At 37.3% G+C, this 23229-nt stretch overlaps 2 protein-coding genes across 2 annotated transcripts in view; one reads left to right on the top strand and one right to left on the bottom strand.

Moving 5' to 3' along the window:
* Nucleotides 1-7526, bottom strand: part of LOC134851827 (cilia- and flagella-associated protein 298-A-like) — a 107938-nt gene extending 100412 nt beyond the window's left edge. Inside the window, exon 1 of the mRNA XM_063868081.1 lies at nucleotides 7509-7526. The gene's annotated coding sequence lies outside the window, so the exon portion shown is untranslated. The remainder of the gene's footprint in view (nucleotides 1-7508) is intronic.
* Nucleotides 1231-15555, top strand: LOC134851824 (nucleosome assembly protein 1-like 4). Its single transcript, XM_063868078.1, has 2 exons — nucleotides 1231-2221; nucleotides 14711-15555. Exons 1-2 carry the CDS (start codon nucleotides 1263-1265, stop codon nucleotides 14922-14924), a joined length of 1173 nt encoding a protein of 390 aa, XP_063724148.1. The 5' UTR covers nucleotides 1231-1262; the 3' UTR covers nucleotides 14925-15555.
* The last annotated feature ends 7674 nt before the right edge of the window (nucleotides 15556-23229 follow it).

Genomic DNA, 23229 nt, shown 5'->3' with positions numbered 1-23229 from the left:
CAACGCGTTCCAAGATAGATTTGGCTCCCAATGGTTGAACGTCATCCCGTGCAAAAATTTAAGGTTAAAACTGTCGAACCAACAAATCAGAATTGCGATAGGACTTCGATTAGGATCAAAAATATGCGAACGGCATAAATGCGTGTGCGGTAAAGACGTTACCGAGGATGGTTGGCATGGTCTTTCTTTCCTCAAAAGTGCAGGGAGATTCTCTAGGCGTTCAAACCTGAATGCCCTTATAAAGCAGAGTCTATCATCTACTCACATTCCGTCTGTTTTAGAACCACGACACCTCTACAGGGCCGATCAGAAGCGACCAGACGGTTTGACGCTCGTTCCATGGGCTGATGGTAAGCAGCTCTTGTGAGATGTAATGGTAGTAGACTCCTTAGCTCCTTGTAGGATTAATGCCGGGTCTGTTTGTAACCCTGGTACGGCTGCCGCTGAAGCGGAAGAGCGAAAAATTGACAAATATAAAGATCTTGTAATTGATGGATATCTTTTTCAACCGCTAGCTTTTGAAATTCAGGGCGCGACCTGAAGTTTTTTTGAGCATGCTTTGTAAGAACCTAAGCATATGCACTGAGGAACCCAGAGCAGGCAGCTTTTTAAAACAGAGAATCTCCCTGGCAATACAGATTGCGAACGCCGCTTGCGTACTCGGAACAATAAATGACAAAATAACTTTCGACGAAATTTTTTATTTGTAACACTTGTATATTATTTCTCGTGTCGATTTGCGTGTTCTTATTGAAGAAACGTAACCCGTATCGACTTAAATTGAAAAGGACTTAAACACTTGTCATCTTATTTTCTCATTATCACTTCCATATCTAGAAAATTCCAAGGATTTTGACTGGAATACGTGATGAAGGGACTCCTGACTGTAACCTCGGTTACTATGATACTTTTGACCTTCTGATTACCTAAAAAGAAGATGAAGAAGAAGAAAAAAAAAGAAAAAGTATGGGATGACAATATCAGGTCCAGGGTGTTACCGGTTGAGTTGGTTCATAAATAAGGGGTAATAAGTCGAGTCCCCCGATAGTAGAAAGAAACAAATTAGGGTAAACCGAACTGTTTTATTGTATGTAAATCATATTTTATCAATTTTATTAACCTTACGATGGACATAGTTGTATTTTGTTATTATGATTATTTTGATCTTTCCTGTAATTCTGCCAAAAAAGAGAATTGATAAGAAATAGAAAGGTTCGTGTTAGGGGACTACCTATCTGAGCGCGTCCATTACAGAACTGATAATGTCTAACAACGAAGGCGAGGTAATGGTTGACAGCAACGATGAATCTGGAGAGGAAATGTCTAGTCCAGAGGCATCCCCTGGTAAACCAAGAGAAATATCTGGAAATGGACTAGATGGACTGGATGACCAGCTCAATGGCATGACAATAGACCCGGAGGCTTTTATGCGCAGTCTGCCTGCTCCAGTAAAGCGACGAGTGAAAGCGCTAAAAAAGTTGCAAATGGAACGAGTAAAAGTTGAATCTAGGTTTTATGAAGAATTGCATCAGCTCGAAGCAAAGTTTGCCGAAAAATTTGCTCCGATGGATGAGCGAAGAGCTAATATTGCGTCTGGTGACATTGAACCAACGGACAGCGAGTGTGAATGGAAATCGGAAGATGAAAGCACTGAAGAGCCCGAAGGTCCAGAGGCAGGTGGTGATACAAAGAGTCCAAACGCTATCAATACACCTGACGTGAAAGGTGTTCCCGCTTTCTGGCTTACTGTTCTGAAACATGCCGGCGAGGTATCTGAACTAATACAGGACCACGATGAGCCTATTTTGTCACATTTAACTGATATAAAACTGAAACTGTCCGGATCCGGAGAGCCAATTGGCTACGTGCTTGAGTTTTACTTTTCACCCAACGAATATTTCAGCAACAAAATGCTCACGAAGAAATACAATATGAAAATGGAGCCAGATGATGGAGATATTCTGTTTGAAGGGCCTGAAATTGCCAGTAGCGAGGGCTGCGAGATTGACTGGAAAACCGGGAAGAATGTAACTGTGAAGACAATCAAGAAGAAGCAGAAACATAAGAAAAGTGGTGTACAAAGAACTGTTACTAAACAAGTTCAGAATGACTCTTTCTTCAATTTCTTTTCACCACCATCTGCTGAAGAGCAAAATGATCCCAGCAGCGAAGAAATCGAAGCGCAATTGCAAACAGACTACGAAATTGGCCATTTCATTAGGTTTGTTTGTTTCAATTTATCTTTTTTCTATTTCTGTACACGATCAGTTTTTTTCATGGCTTTTTATAACATTCATTTCAAATGAATTGCGCTCTCTAAAAGCAAAAGTGCGCCATTAAGTTTGTAATTTCACAAATGGATTTTGCCTTTTATAACTTAAAGGCCCTTGCGATAAACAAGGGTGTTGCTCTCGGGTACTGAATTTTTCCCCGTAAAAGTTTTTGTTGAAAGAATGATTCAAATGGTACTAAGTTTATTGTATAACTGCTGAATTATCAGCATGGTTAGAGTATTGGCTACATACGTGCCCTGGCTGCACGCTAAGAGTTCCAAATTAGTTTTTATCGGTGCTTTTTATCGTAAGTTTTATATGAGAACGATTGATCTTCAACGAGACTACTTTGAAAAAGCATCAAATATACCCTCGGGGGAACTGGACACGCTCGGAGATCACACAGTGAGCTGCCCTGTAGAAGGAGATCGTGTTGCTTCGCACGATCGTCTCCATGATAAGAGCTTCAGCACCGCTGCCTCCGCCAAGCTCTCTCCCGTTTTAGAGAAAGCCAATCTTATTACGGGTGTTCGAGAGAGGCCTGGGGATGTCTATCTTCCTTCATGGCGAGGTGGCCGACCCGCTGTCATAGGCGTTACTGTTACTTCATTCTTCCAATTGGATACCTCGCAACGATCAGCCATCACACCTGGCATAGCCCTAACTTTAGCCGAAAAAAGGAAGATCACGGCCCATGACTCTCAATGCAGCTCTCACGGAATGAGTTCCATTCCTATTGCGGTGGAGGCACTTGGGGGTAAGCGCACAGTTGCCCTAGGGGAGTGACGTCACCTGGCGTTGCTTGTGCAAATGAACACCGAAATCCACTCGGCGATCTCATGCAAGCTCTTTATGTGGAGCTCATGAGAGGAAAGGCGACCCTCGGTTAAAACAGAGCAACTTAGTGGCGCATTTGCTAACTCAAAGAGTTTAGTGATAGCTGTGAACTGTGCTTAAAGAGACTCCTCGCTTTCACGCGTTTGGTCAGATTTGAAAATAAACCTAAAATCGTGCTATTTCTAATCGAAGATTTAAAGTAAAATGAACTATTTTGTGTTAGAGTTGTAATTTTTCTTTAGTGTACAAATGCGGATTGAGTTTGTTTCTGGTTGATTGTTCCTTAAAACGTCTAATGGTTACTGACTCAAAAGTTGTTCAAGCAAGTGGAGCTTCCTATGAATACTGAGCACACTTTTAAGGTTTATCAAGCAAAAAACTTAAATAAAAATAAATTTTCCCCTCAAAAGACACAAACATAGGAAGCACATTCGCTCATCCAGCAAGGCAATTTTTAAAATAGTAAATTATAAAATGGGCCCTTCCATTTAGGTACGGTCGTGCACAAGCTGGATAGGGCCCTTACCAGCATTATATAAGTACATCAATAAACAATATTGCAGGAATTAAGTCAAGTCAGCATTTAATGCATTGTCATTAAAGGTATTTACTTCAACCGTCCCTCCTCTACAACAGCACTAATTGAATTGTCTATGAATTGCGTCTTACGCAGTGATCTGCAACCCCGTATACAAAGGATAGCGCTCCTAAGCAGCGCGAAGCTTATTTTAGTTCTTGTATAGTTTATTGTTTCTGCGTAGCTTTCATGCCTTTTTCACTAAGTTTTTCAGATATGAGCTGCATTGTCCGCGTAGCTGCTGGTGCGGCATCACCAGTGCAGCCAAAAATGAGCGGGCAGAAGCTGCTCTGTTCGACTTGTAGAATTCTGTTGGTATTTTGAGTTTTTGAGTGACTCGTGGTACTTTTAGGCGTCTTTCAGTAGTCTTCGTGAAGTTTACGCGTGCGGGTTGAAGACTTTGACATCAAAGAAGGATCAGCCAAACCTTTTTGCTGCCCCATAATCCATTTGTTTTTACATCTAGTCCAGCGTCTTCATGAGTTGTGGTTGAATTGTTGACAAAGCTCTCGCCTTGCAACGACTGAAGTTTCGGCTCGATTCCAACATCAAAGCAAACCTCGCTCATGAGGGTGGCAAAGGTATCTCTGATTTTGTTATGCCTCATGTGGGTGTATCCACCCTTTGCACAGTGAAGGGCGAGGGTAAAATTGAAAGATTGACCACATGCACATGTGAGTGGAATGTTGGTTGGTCCCCATCCATATCTGAGATAAATTCCATCCCGTCTCAGAGACAGTGCATTTAACCAGTTTGGGGCTCCTTTTTCGGAGGCCAGTTCAAGTGCGTATTTTTCATTGTCGCTCAAGTTGTTCAAAATGTTAGTTCTCTTTTGGTTTGTTCTTTCAGTTTAAATTGTTTTAATTTTTGTATAGATTTTTTCTTGCTCAGATATAGCTGTTAATGGGTCGTATGTGTCTAGGACTGACGATGTTTTAATTGACCATTCTAAAAAATTCTCATAGTCAGAAGGTAGCTTCTTATTTAGACCTCCCATTTTCAGTGGCAAAGAAGCGATGTGTCTAAATTCATGGCTGATATTATCTTTACCAATTAAATTTGGAATGAGATTTTCCTGCAGTATCTTCTCGCAGGCCTGCATGTTTTCTGTGGTATTGGAGGTATTTCTGGCTAAAAGCGATATTTTTTTGTATCCCTCTGGTGTAACAGGAGTACACGTTTTGTGCTGATGTTTTCGCGATCTCGCCAAGTTTTTTTCAGTATTTTATTATGTTCTTCTAACTGAGTTTCTAGGAAAGTTTTACATTCAGTCTCGGATCCTATGACAGAACCAAGTACTCTGGCCCGTTTCTTCATTTCAATTTCGGTATTTTTAATTACTTTTATCGCCTCATTGTATTTTTAATCTTTTACAATGAGCTGGCATTTCGATGCCTTTACATAATATCCAAAATATTTTCCGTGTTTGATAATGTTGTCAATCTTCGCAGGCTTTTCAAATTTCCGACTGCGCTCCCATCGTCTGCATACCATTTCTGTGTTAGGCTGTTATCGTTGACTAGTTTTATTAAAGGTAAAGTGGCTAGCCCGTACCTTGACATTGCTAATGGGTCTCCTTGTGTGGTTCCTTCTCTAGATAGGATTACTTTTTTATTTACGAAGAGTTGGGATGGATTAGAGTATGAGTTCTGTATTGCGGGTAGTATAGAAGGGCATATATTTGCAATGTTTTTAAAAGTCGGGTTCCGGTTTAGGGAGTTGAATGCATTTTCCGCGTCTATCAGTAATATTGCATCGGAGTCTGTTTTCTCGTATTGCTTCCTAAGCGTATGAATTGCAAATTCGATGCCACATTTTTGGCCAAGCCATAGTTGGTAATTCCATCCGAGTACCATAAGTTCGCTTTTTAAGCACTTTGCAATCGTTCTACCTGTTATTCTGCGGATGACTTCACCTAGCCAATTGGCCTAACTCCTGGGTTTTTATCAAGTGGAATTAGTCGACAGGCATTATATGGTTCAAGAAGCTCATGACTTAGTATTTCTGTCGATATTTTCTGTGCGATTTTGGCTAGTGTCTTTGATATTTCAACGGACTGTTGACCAAAGTGCGTTAGTATGTCTCCACTCATTTGCATCCACACCTGAGGGTCCATGAGAACCATGTTTTGCCATGGCAGCCTTCCTAATTTTCTGGGCGTTTATTTGGCCGAATATGGATGAGTGAAAAGGGATTGTATCTTTGGAGCATGATGTTATATAGTTGCTGTTTACTGGCTGGAGGGTGTTTCTCGACGAGGATTTGCTCAACAGTTTGGCCTTTGACGGTTTCCTGGAGTGACAGAACTCCCTTGGAGGTGTCAATTAATTCAGCAATAGCACTCGATCTTTTTCCGGTGCTCATTAATTTATTTAATTGCTGTGTTTCAGTTTCCACTTTCTTTTTCTTACTCTTTACCAAGCGCATTTGCAGCGCTTTTCCCTCGTTAAAAAATTCATCCAGTTTGCCCTTATGCCATTGCTTAAGCCTCCTTGCTTTAGTTTTGGAGTTCGATCCGATTTGGTTTTACATAGCATGAGGTGAGGAAATATCCTTGTCGCGTGCATTGCGTATGTGTTTTCTTGTGTTTCAATTAAAGAATTGAAGGTTTTATTTAGAGTTTCTATAAAGTTAAACCCAATTCTGTTTTTTGCGAGGATCATGAAGACTGGTTTCCAGTTCACTTTTTGGCTGTAGATTGTTCTTATTTTATCTTTTAGTTCAGGTGTGGGATTTGACTAGGGATGGAGTGTGGCTGTTACAGTTTCGTTGCTGTTTGCAATGGCAGGATTTTGATCGTTAGTTGAAGGAGCTTGTTGAGGCTGAGTTGGAAGAGCTTGAATGTCAGTTGTAGTGTTGTCTGTAATCAGGGAGGTGCAGCTGAAATTTTCGTCGTGGTCGCTGGCTCGGTTAAGGCCGCTGCATTTTACATGCATATCGGCTGCGCATGTTGTGCACTATATTCCACGGCGTCGTAGGTGGTTGTTACTTGTGATACAATGTGTTTGATTGGACATTATTTGAGGAGGAACGGTATCGTCAGATTATCAGGAGAATTCATAAATAATATAAGAAAGAAAATTTGTAAAGAATTTATTACCAAGGAACGAGAAGTGGATGCCGTCTCGGCAGAACGTTTGAGGGATTAGATTTAAGTCAAGATTGGGCGAAATAATGAGTTTTTGTGGATGAACAAATTTAATAATTAAATTAAACAGCATATGGTTATGAATGTAGAGTTTCCGATTAACATCATTGTTATTGGAGCTTTGGATTGTTTTCCACTTTTGGTCAACTTCTCGTGGATGAAGCCTATTATCATTATAACCGGCGATAATGATAACTGCACTAAGGCGCTTTGGTCTGTATTGTAAAACAGTTTCATACAGTGTGGCGCCGCGGTAAGAGTGAATTGTAGATTTTACTAGAGCTGATTTGATATATTTTGTCCTTGATGTGCCAATTACAAGCTTCTGAAAAGTCAGGGATGCGTCTTGCCTGGAAACCGTGCATCCACTTTAAACACAGACAGCTAAGGCAACGGAGAAGCTCTTATGTAGAAAGTTCGGGGAATGGTTGGCCAATGAATTAAGGAGTTTATTTTATTTCTGAGTTAAAAAAAAATTGAGAGGTAGGAACGGTACAACCTGTGGTGTTGTTGAAGGGTAGTTCGAGCTGCTCACTCCTTCTTGCTTCTAGATACGCCAGGGAAGCTTCACTCGCCAACGGCTGAGACGGCGAGATTTGGTTAGATAATCAGAAGAAGAAAGCCTAGCGCATATGATATGAAAACACACAAGCGGTAAATTTGAATAAAGACTATTTAATAAGTTTATCACATCAATTAGGCTACAAAAACAGACTTATCAAGCAAGCTATTCAAGCGATGTAGCTTCTAAATTTTTCAAGAAAAAACTTTAAGGAGCGAATCGGTTAGCTGAAATGTTGTTTTTGTAGAACAGCTTTGATGAATCTCTGAAATATTTCAAGTTATTACATGGTGCGAAATAATGACCAAAAAAACCACTTTAATCAAAGCAGGCTATTCAAGCATTGGAACTCATAAATATGTCAAAATAAATTTTCAGACAATTGATTCACGAAAAGTGAAAGATTTTCTAAGCTCGATGAAAGTTTGATATAAATCTATCTATCTGTATCTATTATTTAATTGGCGTTTCATGTGACACATGGTTAAGAAGTACTTGACTTTTTAATATTGTCATTTTGCGTACTTTATGACATTGGATTCTGCTTTAAATACCGAAATTTATGGCAGTTCGTTATTCTTTGTTGACTTGTAATTTCCGTATGAATTGAAATGTTGTCAATCGGCCAGCTACCCGAAACCGATCTGCCTCAGAAGCGAAACGAGGCAGAAATATGGTCCGCCGACCCGGACAGAAGCAGTTCCTGGATTTGAGAGCTGACCTTGGAGCTCTTACCTCTTCTCTCTCTGTTGCGGAGAGGATGTTCTCGCTAGAATTCATAGCTAGAAAAACCAAGGTCACAACTAATGAATTTTCTGGTGAACGATGAAGTGTGTGAAAAAAGTTCAAAACTGAAAGATTGAAAAAAAAGTTCACAAATTGTTCAGGCGCCATTTTAAACTTGACTTTTTAATGTTTTCATTTTGCGTACTTTATGACATTGGATTCTGCTTTTAAATACCGAAATTTATGGCAGTTCGTTATTCTTTGTTGACTTGTAATTTCCGACAATTACGGTTAATTTACGTATGAATTGAAATGTTGTCAATCGGCCAGCTACCCGAAACCGATCTGCCTCAACCCAAACGAGGCAGAAATACATTGCAAGGGCTTACTCCTGTCAGCGTTTCAAAACCTGTTGGAGCGCGAATGCTTTAGCTCTTACATTTTTCCTATATTCGCAACGTAAACTCTCATCATATTTGTTTCACAATTTACTCAACCCTATAGTGGTGTGCTGTCCCGATACATCTAGGGTTTGCAAATCTGGCGTTCAAGTATGACTGCTCAAGTCCTTTTGGTTTTCGAGATACGGCGTTTTTTATGAGTTTTCCATTTGTTGTAAAAAAATAGATAGAAAAAACTAAACGAACTGGGAATTCTCAACCTTGTAATGGGGTACTGGTAAGGCGCACTCGAGTGCTGTAAATCTAACGTCAAAGTACAATGGCTCAAATCCTTTTTCTTATCGAGATTTGGCGTTTTTATGATTTTTTAAATTTTTTTTTCAAAAAACTTAGATATGAAAAAATAACCGAACTTGAAATTTTCAAGCCTATAGTGGGGGGTGCTGTCAGGGTACACTCGAGGCCTTTACATCTAGCGTTCAAGTATAACGGCTCGAATCTTGCTTGTTTTCGAGATATGGCGTTTTTTTATGATTTTTTCAATAAAAAAAAATAGATATAAAAAAAACTAACCGAACTAGAAATGGTCAAACCTATAGTAGGTTGCTGTCGGGATAAACTCAGGTGTTGCAAATCTAGCGTCCAAATTTAGTATGACGGCGCAAATCCTTCTGCTTTTCGAGATATGGCGTTTTATATGATTTTTTAAATCTTCTCTGAAAAAAACTAGATATAAAAAAATAACTGAACCACGATATCTCGACCCTAAATAGGGGTGCTGTCAGGGTAGGTTCAGTAGTTTCAAATATGATGTCTAATTATGACGGCTCAAATCCTTTCGCTCTCCGAGATAAAGCGTTTTTTATGGTTTTATCATTTGTATAAGAAAAAAGGGTAGATATAATAGCAACAAACCAAACTTCGAAATTCTCAACCTTCTAGTGGGGTGCTGTCAGGTTACACACAGGGTTTGCAGATCTGGCGTCAATGTATGAATACTCAAATCGTTTTGGTTTTGGAGATGTGGCGCTTATGATTTTTTCAAAAACTTAGATATAAAAAAAACTAGTCGAACATTCTCAACCCTAAGTCGGGTGCTGTTAAGGTACATTCAGTGGTTTCAAATCTGATGTCCAAGTTTGACTGCTCAAGTCCTTTCAGTTTTCGAGATATGGCGTTTTTATGAGTGTCAATTGTTTTTTCAAAAAAACTAACCGAACTTGAAATTCTCAACCCATAGTGGGGTGCTGTCAGGGTAATTTCGAGGGTGGCAATTTTTTCCTCAGATGACTGCTGAAATTATTCACTGCTCAAATCGTGATTGCTCAGATATGACTGCTCTAATCATTTTGGTTTCCGAAATGTGGCGAATGATTCAACCCTGAAGCCGGGCCCTTTCAGGTAACATTCGGCGTTGAAAATCTGCCCTCTAACTATTACTGCTCATCTTTTTGCTTTCCGAGATGTGGTGATTTTTATGATAGTTGAGTTCTTTTCTAATAGTTGGGTTCTGTCTGGATACATGCAAGGTGTACTGTCAGGGTAAAAACCTGGACTTTAACCCAAACTGCTCGTAGCTTTTTTTCCGAGATGTGACGTTTCTAATTTTTTTTCAATAATTTTTCAAAAAACTTAGATTTAAAAACAACTAATAGAAATTTAAATTCTCAACCCTATGGTAGGATGCTGTCAGGGTTCAATATGGGGAAGCAAATCTGCCCTCTAATTTTATCTGCTCAAAAATTTTTGGTTCTCGAGATACGGCGTTTTGTATGAAATAGAAACCCCTGATAGATGAGCCCTGTTTATCTTCACGGTTGCATTAAATATCGCTTTTTTAGTACGTGTTTTAGGAATCTTTTTGAAGCACCGTAGGTGCGAGTCATGCGCTAGTTTGTTTTAAAATGTGAATATGTCCGCTAGAAGTTTTCCTAATCAAGCTATTTAAGCGATGAAACTTTGAATTAATTCAAATTATTGCGAACAGCGAATCGGTTCCGAATACTATCAGTTTTCTTCCAGAGGTTTTTCTAAGCAAGCTTTCAAAGCGATGAAACTTGCGATAGCCTTAAAGGTACAAGACAATATGACGCGGACACCGCGTGTTGATTAGAAACATGGCAAATTTTTGTAATAAAATGCAAAAATTAAACATGAGAAAAAGTCAATTTTTTTCGGCTTTTTAGTTCGCTGAAAAATTATGGTTGAAACTTTCGTTATTTTGTTTGCACGACCTGCTATATTTTTTGTTCGGACTATTGAAATTGAGGAGAATTTTTATTCGGGTGTTTTTTCAGTTTTTTTTTTCAGGCAAAATCAGACGCAAATTATCATCGGACTGGCTTGAGTGACATATCATATATGAGCGCCATCTGTCGTGATTGGAAAGACATAAAAAAAATGTCCAAAAACTTCTCGGCGTCGAGAAAAACCGCTTCAAGTTTTATGAATTTTTGTCTTTTTTCGAGCGAACGAGACAGCTTAATGTTGCGCGATAGTTTTCGCAAGTTGTTAGTAAATGAGCCATGGATTTTCTATTCAAGCCCTGAGAAGTCTCGTAAAAAAGTTTTCAAAGTTTTTTTAGTGCCATCTTGGGAAGAAACGCTGAAAAAAACTAATGAAATTTTTTTTAAAATTTTTTTTGTTTTTCATTTTTTGAAGAGAAATATTTTCCATTTTGCATATTTTATTATGAATATCGGAAGTGCCGTAAGTTTAAATTGTCGTTTAGATCTTTTCATCACACCGCGCACAAAAAACTGAAATTTAGAAAACAAAATTTATTCAAGGTAAAACACATTGATAACCCAACATAATAAGTGCAAAACATCAATGGTATTAAACGTTTTCGATTAACACAATCGCCATCATCACAAAATTTGAAATATCAGAAATACATTAAAGTACGTTGTAAGAATCAAGGCATAAATGGTTCAAACATCGATAAAAACAGAAACAAGTCCCAAACGTGGGACAATGTAATTCGAGTTCAACACAAAAAAGTCTCTCAAATCAACTCGGCTCGATGAGGACGAAGATATCAAGAGCCTCTTCATTTACGTACCTGTTAATGAAACTATCGCATCAGCCCTCGACACCCTGTCTGATATTCGACGAGAAATCTGTCACTCTGATGCAACTTGCGGTTAATAACGTCTGGCTTATGCCGGGTGAGATATGGTACACCAAGAAAGATGGGGTAGCTATGGGAGCAGCTCTGGCTGTTGTTCTTGCCAATATTTGGATAAACAAGTTGGAAAGTTCGATAGCTTGTGATAATCCCCAGCAATTTCATCTGGCGAATATCTCTGTGGTAAATGCAAAACAAAAGTAACTTAGAGAGGTTAATGCATTAGATGTACTAAATACAGGCGTTGGTATCATAGAAAGGGCACCAGTCTCAGCGTTGAAACAATTAAGAATTTGTCTACTAACAGTTGGCAGTGTGGATGCAACCCGCTTGAACAGACCATTGATGCTAACTTCTTTGGAAGATATGTTGATGATATGATAAGCTGTGCACCTTCCAGCAAAACCTCTGACATTCTTCAGAAAGCTAACTCTCTACATACAATTTTGGAGTTTACGATGGGACAGTAATAGAATGGTGGCATCCTTTTTTGTACATAATCGTGATACAATCGGGCTGTGACTTCGTGGTATTGGAAGCTGAGGATAAAAACAGTAGGAGACAGTTCAATGTTGTCCGGTAACACGAATACGCAACGACTTTCGAAACTATCTATGTTTGTTGCTGTGCAGTTCAGAGGCAGGCGAACTGACAGTGTCGTGGTATGCGAAACAGTTTGCTCTGGTTGCCACGCCAGCTACGTCAGGTAGGCTACTCGACACCCTACCACCCGTCTCCGTCTCGGAAGAAAAGTCCTGTCAGTGCACACTTTCTTTAGCTCATGGTGGGCGGATTCTGCTCGTCTGTCTCCAGGCTATGCGACAGACGAGCAGTCCGGCAATCAAAGGTGTCGGGTGAAGTTCAGAAGTGAACACCTGAACTAATATTGTGGCGCTTTGAGCGAGTGTGATTTGAAGATTATTGACAGGTCTCGTGATTCAGTTAAATTTTTGACCTTCGAAGCGTTTCACATCAACAGTAAGAAGACCACGATCAACAAAAAAGAAGAGTGCAGAGCACGCGCGCTGACCTTGAGGGTTAAGCATTCAATTATCTTGTACCAGATTTGTGGCTTATTTTTTTATTGATGTTTTTGATATTAACGTTTATGCCTTGATTGTTGAATTATATTGAAATTGTTTATTTTTTTTGTAAATTTTCTTTCTCTCTACTTTTTTTCGCTCAAAAGTTTAATCGGCTTGAGTGGTGTCAGCAAATGTGATATGAATTTAGTCACCGTATATTGCATCGCATCAAGGGCAAAAACATGTTTATAGGTTTTTGTGTTTCAGGGGTGGGTAAATTGTCGAGCTGCAATTCGAGGTTTCGCTGTTGGACTTTTGATTTCTTTTCAATTTCACTTCGTTTCTTTTGTTAACACTCGCGAAGAGAGTGTATTAGTGGGAACCTTCTTTGTTTTCCAACCTAAGTCACAAATATTGATGCCATTTTTGGGGCAGCTTTTTCATACCATGTGCTTTGACTTTCGAATAGTAATAACTTAGAATTGTTCATACATTTTTAATTCATCAAATGAACCGAAAAAAGTGATTTGCTTCAAACAAAATAACAGAAATTAAAACTGGATTTCAGAAATTTTCTAACTCAATACTCGCTAGTTTTTGAAATGCATAATTTATACATAAGTGGCTTTATGCTTTGCAATTTGGTACATGCAAAGTTAGTGTGGATGTCTTCAGTTTGTTATATTCCAAGTTATTACTTGCAAAATTGAGTCTTTTTGTCTTTGGTGCCACTTTTGCTGAATGGAATTGGCAATTTATTAGCATCTGTAGCTGCTTTATTCGTGACGAGTGTTTGTCGGTTGTTAAGCTTGCGTGGCTGAGTGGATAGTGCGACAGACTCCAAATGTCTTGATTGCAGTAGGTCATGGAATCGAATCCTACACATAGCCGAGTTTTTGCTAATTCGAGGCTTTTTTCTACTTCTTATTTCACTTGATTTAGCTGCTTTTTGGTCCTGTTCTCGCAAGTGTTTGCGAAGTGCAGCTTCGCCTCTGTGTAAAAGGAAGACAATTTCCTCTATCGAATAGCAAAATGTAAAGGTCACAAAAATTGTGATCTGTTCCTGGTTTTGAAAGTGGATTTAAATTTTCAGATTTACGTTTTGATCCAGTTTCCTCAAATTGGCCGTGTTTTATCAAAAAAGTGTCGATCATAATTTGAACTTGAACAATATCACCTGAAATTCAAAGAATTTTGAGGCCATATAGTTTTTTGAAATTCGAAAGGCCATATTTTGAGGCCATATAGTTTATTGATTTTTCAATGAAGAAGTCAGTAGCTTTGGTGTTTCCTTGCGTTCATTGACTCTTTTCCAACTGTGTTGGCTATGTTTCAAGACTTTCTCTAAGCAAATTTTGGGCTATTTTCCAGGACTGACAAATCTACAAGTGTTCAATTTTTGGCTGAATTTCTGTCAGCCAGGTTTCCACACACTGTAAATTAGTCTGACAATCAAAGCGGTTAGACCAGTTTATCTCAAGACTGACCTTTTTTTTCAAGTTTTCAAATTTCTAAAACAATACCAGACTCAATAACTTACGTGCTTGAGGTATCTGAAATCGCCGCGTCTTAAACCATCCCAGTTGTCATAGATCCTCCATGATTGGTAAGAGCAATGCCCGAGGTTTAAGGGATTTTACACGAAAAGTGATTACTTTATGAATCATCTTTAAAGCAAGATAGGTTTTTGAAAAAATATCCCCGTTCTTTCAAGTTTTTTGTTTGGACAACTTTGATTTTGTCATTTGCTTCGTTTTGGAGGATAGACCTTCGAAATTTGATGTGCGATTTTTTTACGGAAGAGATTTATCATAATATTTATCGGCAAAATGCAAAAAAAGTGATCTTTTCTAAATTGGCTAATTTTGTCGATCGCACAACATCTGGAAATTAAGACAGCTTCAGTTTTTCTGTTTCGATAGCTGGGAATAGTTATTAGAAGAATAAACTCGTGTTTTGTTTATTTTTCAACGTCCTGCACTTGCTGCCTTGTCTAATTATCAATAATTTGGCTGAATATGTGTTAAACAGGGAACAAGTGGTGCCCAGAGCAGTGTTGTATTTCACCGGAGAGGCTCTGGACGATTCCGACGAAGAGTTTGACGAGGACGAAGATGACGAGGACGATGACGAAGAAAGTGGGCCTGGCTCTTACCCCAAGTTCCCCGCTGGAGGTCGTGGAGGTCAGCGGGGCCAAGCAGCTGCTGCTGCTGACGGAAAAAACCCAGACTGCAAACAGCAATAAAACGGACTCACAAAGTGGTGATCACAACATAAACCATAACAGTTCCGCAGGCAGAAGACGACAGCTGAATTGCTGTGAGGAGACTAGAATTTTAGACTGGCTTTGCTTGAATTGAACAATTTTAATTAGTATTCTGATCAGAAATAGTTTAACCTGCCACATTTGATACTACATTTTTTCGAGTGATTTGGATCATTTTTTCTACAATTTTTGGTTGCCAGATTTTTTTGTGTATTGGACCAGTGCCCTTGCAGCTATATTGTAAGTCATCTCCTAAGCATTGTGCTTTGATTTTGACAATAGTTGACTTGAGATAAATGAGTTGGACGATTTGGTCCATGCAATACCGAACTTAGACGCGATCTTGCTCCTTTGAAACACTGAATTGATATTTGTGACAATATAGCATATTTGTGATTGGTATCTGTCGAATTCTAACTTAACTTAAGCTTTTGGAGCAATATCACTCGCCATGAAATTTAAAAAAGAGTATTTTTGATGCTGTGTAGTTTAAATTATATCTCATGTGAATTGAAGTCAGGAACTTCGCATTTGCATTGAAGATGTTAAAAGATAGTGTGAAAATGGATTTGATTCGAATTGCCAGTGCTTAATTCAAGTTTCTTCATAACTTTCTTAAATCAATGAGAAGAGATATCGAGTTACTACTTCTGGCTCCGATTTAAAAGGCAGGGTCATTTGGAAACAATGATGTGTCTTATGAGTACTTCACTGAGAGCAAAGTGGCAACACATTTTATCAGTATTTTAACCATTAAAAAATCTTTTTTTTTGCAATGCATCGAGTTATGCAGAATTTTATGACCGTTAGTGGTATCTGTTTTTTATTGAATAGTATATCATATCTCACTTTGAAGATCCCCGACTCAAGGTCAAAATGTTTTAGAAGTGAGAGGGGAGACGGATGTTTTTATGTGAATAGGGTTGTTTTGATCAAGCTTCAAACTCAATATGTAACTGGTTTTAGATAGGGGATAATTTAATATAGAAGTTTTACTTTCAGCAGTGATGTAACATTACAATGCCTGGAAAACTAAGCAAAAAAATCATCGCAAATATCCTCTTATATAGTAAATGAAAATCGGAATGTGCTATGGACGCATTATTTATTTAACTGAACGCAGTTTTAATTTTGTCGAGTGAAATGTTTAAGACATTTCTTAAGGCTCAACGTTTAAGAGAAAACCAAGCAAGAATATGCTAGATTTTAAAACATTCGAAATGGATTATTCGAAAAAATTTTTGGAATGAAAAAGAACGCTGTTGATGCAAGCTTCGAGGCTAGAATGTACCTGTCCTCTTTTTGTCCATTATTTGGCGTTTAAAGTTTCATATCAGCGTCAGACGAACTAACTAAAGACAGCAACCTCCCGGCTTAGAATAACTAGTTCTTTGCAAACCGCACGCTATGAAAAAACTTGAAATATTTAAAAATTTAATTGCTCATAAAGCTTGCATAGAAAAACTTTTTGTGAACCAATTCGTTCCCTTGAATCAACTTGAAATAATTTGAACTTTCTTCACATGAAAAGCTTGCTTGGTGTATCTTGAACTTATTGCGGACCGAGTCAGTCTATATTTGCACAAGCTTGCATCAAAAATTGACAAGCTTGCCTTAGAATTTTTTTTTTAGCGAACTAGTTTGCTTTATGAATCAATTTGAAATATTTCTAAATTTCATTGTTTGAATAGCTGCTCGGGAAAACTTAGACTCTCTCGAAACAATTCAGTTTACGAAATATGTTGATATGATTTAACGTTTCATCGGTTTATAAGCTTGCTAAGAAAAATTAATTTTTTTTTGTGAATTAATTAACTTGAAAAAGTTGCCAATTTCAACGCTTGATTAACTTGCTTGAGAAATGCTTGATTAACTTGCTTGGAATTTTGTCACCGACCGATTCGTTTCATAAAACAACTCGAAAGTTGCCAAAGTTTCATCGCTTGAAAAGCTTGCATAGAAAAATGTTAGTTTTTTTTGCAATTCGATTTGCTCTATGAGTTTGAATTTCTTCCATATCTATTCGTTCTATGAAATAACCTCAGGTAATTCAAGGTTTCGTCGGTCGCAAATTTTGCGTGAAAAATTGAACCATCAAGTGGACTGATTTGATCAATGAAAAAACTTAAAGGATTGCATAGAAATTTTTTTTCGACCTTCGATTTGATTTCTAAAACAACTGAAATACTTCATAGTTTCATCGCTCGAAAATTTTGAACAGAAACATTCAAAAATTTTTGAAACTGTTTGCTCTATGAATGAACTTGAAATATTTCAAAGTTTCATCGCTTGAGTAGCTTGCTATGAAAAATTTAATTTTTTCGGACTTATTCGCTCTATGAATTAACTATCTATTCAATTTTTCAACGCTTCATCAACTATCTTAGTTACATTTAAGTATTTTGCTAACCGATTCGCTTCATGAAGCAACTTGAGTTTTTATGACGTTTCATCGATTGAAAAACTTGCATAGAAAAACGTTTATTTTTAGCGAACCGATTCTTTCTTTGAAAGAACTCAAATTATTTAATAACCTTATCGTTCAAAAAGCTTGCATGGAAAACATGTATTTTTTTGCCAACCGATTCGTTAACTTTTTTTTGGAATTTGCCGGAGTTTCCTTGTTTGAATAGCTTGCTAAGAAACGCTTTCCGCGAATTGATTCGGTCTATGAAATAAATTGAAATTTTTCAAAATTTCTGTGCTTGAAAAATTATTTTTTTCGCGAACCGACTTTGCTCAAAAACTTGAATTTTGACAACTTGCCATTGCTGAAAAATTTGCATAGAAAGACATGAATTTTCTGCAAATCGATTTGCTCTATGAAATCAGTTGGAGGTTTCATGAAGTTTTCTCAATCAAAAAGCTTGCAAAGGGAAACTACCAGATTATTTTGCTTAGAAATTTTATTTTTCCTTTTTGCGAAATGATTCGCTCTTTGAAATAACATGTTTTTTCAAAGGTTCAATGCTTGAAAAGTTCATGCAGAAAGGCGTTAGTATTTGTTAATTCTATTTGCTCTGTGAGCATGAAATGTTTCCAGATCGATTTGTTTCATGAAATAACTTAAGATACTCCAAAATTTCATCGCTTAAAAAACTCTCGATGAATTCTCGATGAATTAACTTGGATTTTTTTGAAGTTTCATCGTTTAAATAGCCCGCTTAGGAAATCTATAAATTTTGCGACTCGATTCTTTAATTATTTCTACGACTGAATAACCTGCTTAGGAAATTTAACTTTTTGATGAAACGATTCTTTTTATGAAACAACTTGAGTTGTGGCAAAGTATCATCGCTTAAAAAGCTTGCATAAAAAAGGATGGTGAATTAGTTTGCCTCATGAAATAACTCATTTTTAATTTTCATGGATTGCTAAAAAAAGCAGTTTTTTTGCAAATTGTTTCAAACTATCTAATAAAAAATGAAAAATTTAGTTGAAATGAGAATTTTTTTCGAAAAGACTCGCGGCATGGAACATCAGTCAACGCTGCATTGCTTGAATGGCTTTCTCAGAATTTTTTTTAGTTCGAATGGATTAAGCTATGAAATGACCCAAAGTTTTTCAATGTTTGATTGCTGAAATGCTTGCTCAGAAAAACAATCATTTTATGAAACGGTTTGTTGCATAAAACGAAGAGATAACATGAACTTTTCAAAAGTTTCATCATGTGAACGGCTCGGCTCGATTTTTAAAACTTTTGTCAACCGACACGTGGCATGGAGTAACTTAAACAATTTCCAAAACTCATCGAACTTTTTAAAAAAAAACCTATTCGCAGTTATTATTCTTATTCTGTCGATAGGGTTATACTAGTATGCGATGTTTAGGAATGGGGTAGATACTTTGTCCGGCCACCAACATATGATAATATTTTCGCCTGTGACTAAATAGTTTTGATATTGAATAGCTAGCTTGTTCACATGCACCTGTTCAGCTAGTTGCTAATAGTTTTTGGGCAGGTAACAAAGTGGTTGAAACTTATTTTAATTGACAGTCTATCTTTCTTGTGATATTTTGAAACTTTTATCTATTGCTAAACGTGTCATAGATAGATTTTGGAACTTAGAAACCTTTTTTGTATATTGACTTTTGATTGCTTTTTAAGTTCAGGTCTTTTCCTTTGTTAAAGAGAAGCCAAATTCCACTATCCAACAGCAGAAGAGTACGTTTTTGCTCTTTCATACATGTTCTTTCACGACAAGGCATGAATGTTAAATGATATCATTTGCATAGTTTCTCTCGCGTTTCAGGGATCTTTCAATTTTCCGGGCTCTTTGACAATTTTCTGGCATCTTTTCCTCAGAAAGAGCAAAAACATACTCTTCAACACTTAGAACATAGTGAGTTATGTATGGTTTACTGTGCTCATAGAGTAATTTCAGATAAGGTACACCGTCTGCTCGTCACGCTATCTTATTTTCGGCCGGATAGATTCGTACAACTACTTAGTCTAATACCGATCTTAATCTTACTCTTATATCTCCTAGTCTCAATAGATATAGTGTATACTGGTTTATGCGAGTTAGTTTCCAGATGGAGAACAACTGTATTCTAAGTTTAATTCAAGTTACTCTGGTGCTGAAACTACAAGTAGTTTCAACACTTACAAATATTTGTAACTGTTGGTTATGGAATATGATTGGTTATTTAAGAATATTTTGTAGAATAAGAGAATTATATCTATAACCGATTATCAATTCTAGCTTAGAACTGGCTCCAATAGTTGAAGATGGCCTCGGGTAAAAGAGCCGTACTCGGGCACTTCGTCACCTCATGCCGGGTTCTTTTTCCCTCGGGCATCTTTCAACTATGTTCTCACTACTACAAAGTGTAGAAGTCAAAGGCGCGAAAAACGTGATAAATTTTTTATGTCATAAATGGAATTTGACTTTCGGATTTCCCGGATGAAACTTTACCAATTGATCCAATGTTTTTACTTACTAGAGCAATTGAATTGTAATCGGGAGTTTGACACTCGCGTAAACAGTTATTCTTTCACTTTCTACTGCTCAGATCTGCTCAGTTTCCTGAAAATTCAACAAACGGTTTCTTTGTCCAATTGAGTAGAGAGTTTTTAGTTTTTAGTTGTTTTATATAGTGAAGGACATGTGATGTAGTTTCTTTTTGAAGTTGCGAGTATTGAATTTTTGGAGAAAAGAGAAGTGTGGCTGTTTGTGTTTGACGGAGGAAGATTGTTATGTTCGTGTTTCTAGATGGGTCTCGTTGATCGTGGTAGTCTTGGGTGATTGTGTCAAGACTTCTGATCGATGCAATGATGTATCGATTTCGTTAAATTTGGAGCGAGACTGTGTGCAGGGTGAAGTTTGACTTTTCCGTGTGAAGTGCCAAGTGACTAGGATCTGTACGTGTAGTCAACATCGAGATGGCCATTGGTCTGGTTCAATGGTTTTCCTTTGCTGCGATGTTGTTTCCATACTCTAAATCCTTTGAGGTAGTGACTTTAGGCAGCAAATCAAAGAGATTGGCCATTCCGAAGTTGGAATGTGATTAGGTTGTCGTCTTCTTTGCTGCTCGTCTGTTGGGCTTTGCGAAATCTATACATACTGCGTTTATCTTTTACATATATAAATTTTTTTGTTTATTTTAGTTCTAGTTATGATTTGTTATTAATAGTTATTGCAAAAGCGTTTTTACTTTAGTTTGGTTATTTTTAAAGAGTCGCTCACACTAGAGCTACTCTCAGCAAAAATAGAATGTGGATCACAAAACGTGATATAGCGCGGTGGGTTAGGCCGGCTATAGAGCATACTCAGGACGTCCCTCTGCTTGGTGAGGCCAGGAGTGGGGTATAATCTTGAGGTTTCTTTGTGCAGAGTCTCTTTTTGTCTTGAACCTTTTGTTTCATTTTTATTACTCGTTTCTTCTCTTTTTGTTCTGGTTGTGTCCTTTTCTCAAAAATCGAATCTTTTGGTTTGATTTTGTCCTTCGACTATTTGTGTTTTATTCGTTTGTGGTAAGACTTGAAAGTGGTTTTTAAAAGAATACTTTATCCAGTTTTATTCTGGTTTTAGTCTGGTTTGGGTACCGCGGGCTTTTCGTTTTAAGTCATGCTCTAAGTTTGTGGTTTTGTGACGTTAGTAAGCTGCGTTGGTTATTGTTGTTTTTTATATAAGTCCTTCCAACCGGGTTACAAGAATGTTTGAAACGTGAAAACTGGTTAGAGTTGTTATCAGTGAAAGTTCAAATTTAAAATTCATTATTTAAACAGTTCTTCGTGGGCGAGCTATGTAATTGTGGCAAGAATTTATGGGCGAGTGAACGATTCAAATTTTTTAGAAGAAGCATCATGTAAAAAGGTTAGTACTTGTATGAATTTATTTGCAATTTTTTATGAATTTACTGCGTTGAAATTTCAATTTTACTGCTATTGGGAATTTTAAACTTAAAAATTTACTGCTTAATAAAAGGAAATTTATTGCATTGGGGTTATTTATTAATTTACTGCTATTTGTGAGAAATTTAACTGCTATTTTAAATTTAACTGCGATTTGTTAAAACGAGTTTAGAAGTTTTAACAAAGAAGTTTCAATTTTTTATTTGTTTTCGTCTGTTTTAGATGGTGTGATGACATCTAAAAAGAAGTGAAACATTTACAAAGAATGGTTTGTTGTGTTTTGAGTCATTAGTGAAAATACATAATTATACTCACTTAATCATCAGCAAAAAATCCATTTGGAAAAGTATCGTGAATGACGTCTGATGTTTTAAGAAGTTTAGCAAGTAAGCGGGTGATATTTTTAGTTTGCAGTTGTGGCCAAAGCAGTTCAAGTGCTTGGATAATCTTGTGTTCATCACTACTTTGTGAGAATTCATGCGGTGTATTTTGAATGAGGTTATAAAATTTATGATTATATTTGATGTTATGAATGTATTCTAGGATTGGGATTTCAACGGGCGGTATATTTTCATGTGGGACAATTAGTGGATGGGATTCATCAACGTTAAAACTTCGGGTTAGTGGACAGAATGTATACATTTGTCGGATAGGGTCGTAATTTCTAATGATTCCTTGTAAGTTAGTGTCTTTGATACAATATGTAAAGTTTAAGAAAAATGGTGAAGTGTGTTTGGAGTTAATAAATTGAAATCGATGGTGTGGTTTTCTTGATGGTGTATTAGTTGTGTAATGGTGTTGTATGAGTTTGTAGTAAGTGTATGGGTGAGTTTGTTTTGTGCGTAACATAATTTGATGTGAGCAGCGTAAGTCAAGTTCTTTGGGTGTTAGGAAATTAAAGGTTAAAAAAATGGTTAAATTTACTGAAATATGAGTCGTAAGCTTCTCTGTCGCGAAGTGCTGTGGATATAATGTGGTCATTTTTTTTAATTCATGCAGTTGATGGTAAATATATATGAGGATTTGATAAAAAAAATTTTCTGTTAGTTGGAGGTTAGCAGGTTAGCGTTACTATCGTCATTTGAAAATATATCATTTGGTCGTGCAATGACGTGATCATAATGGTTAATTGAAAATCAATTAGCTTTTTGTGGAGTGAATCTATTAAGCGTTTGGGTAATCCAATAATTGTGAACTGTTTTTTGTGAAGTGCTGTAGTGAGATGATATAGCCTAGTTTGACATAGTTCATTATCGTCTGGATTATTATATAGTGGTAATGATAAAAGGTTACTGATAGTGATAGAATGAGGTCCATGAAAGTGTGGGAAAAAGTGCTTTTTCGTTAACGTAATTTGGTTGATCGATGTTAAGATTTGAGTGATAGTAAGTGAATTGTAGAAAAAACGGCAAACATACTTGGATAGGTTCTTTTGTGTTAGTATGAAGTGGATAATCCATAAAGGTTTGAGCTGTTCGAGGATTAGAAGGGAACGGAGTATTGGGGAATTTTCGTTTAAATACTCGTTGGGCTCGGTTTTTTCTAGTAGTGGATGGAGAGTTGGAGGATTCTGAGGAAGTTATGGTCTGTGAGAGGTGATTGATGGTTAGTGTGTTGAGGTGTTGTACTTGTTGTTGATGAGTTATGAAGTTATCTAATTCATTTTCAAGTTCGGTGTCAACGGGACTAGAGTGGTCAGGTGGGTCGCTGGTCATTGGGGAGTAGATTGGGGTTGCATCAGTATAGGAGGAAGGCGCTGAGGAAGGTTCATCAGTGATTTGAGTCTGGATGGGTTGAAAGGGGGTGGGAAATAGTGGATGTGCTAGGTTCGGAGTCTGCAAATTCATCTGGGGTTTCAATATCGGAGTTATTAAATTGTGAAATGGTGACAAAAACTGTGTTCGTTGAAGTGTTGTCTGAGTTCAT

The sequence above is a fragment of the Symsagittifera roscoffensis genome, chromosome 7 (genome assembly GCF_963678635.1).
Source record: "Symsagittifera roscoffensis chromosome 7, txSymRosc1.1, whole genome shotgun sequence".
In the NCBI taxonomy this organism is placed as follows: domain Eukaryota; kingdom Metazoa; phylum Xenacoelomorpha; order Acoela; family Convolutidae; genus Symsagittifera; species Symsagittifera roscoffensis.
Note: the sequence above shows the minus strand (reverse complement) of the source record. Positions and strands in the feature narration are given on the sequence as shown.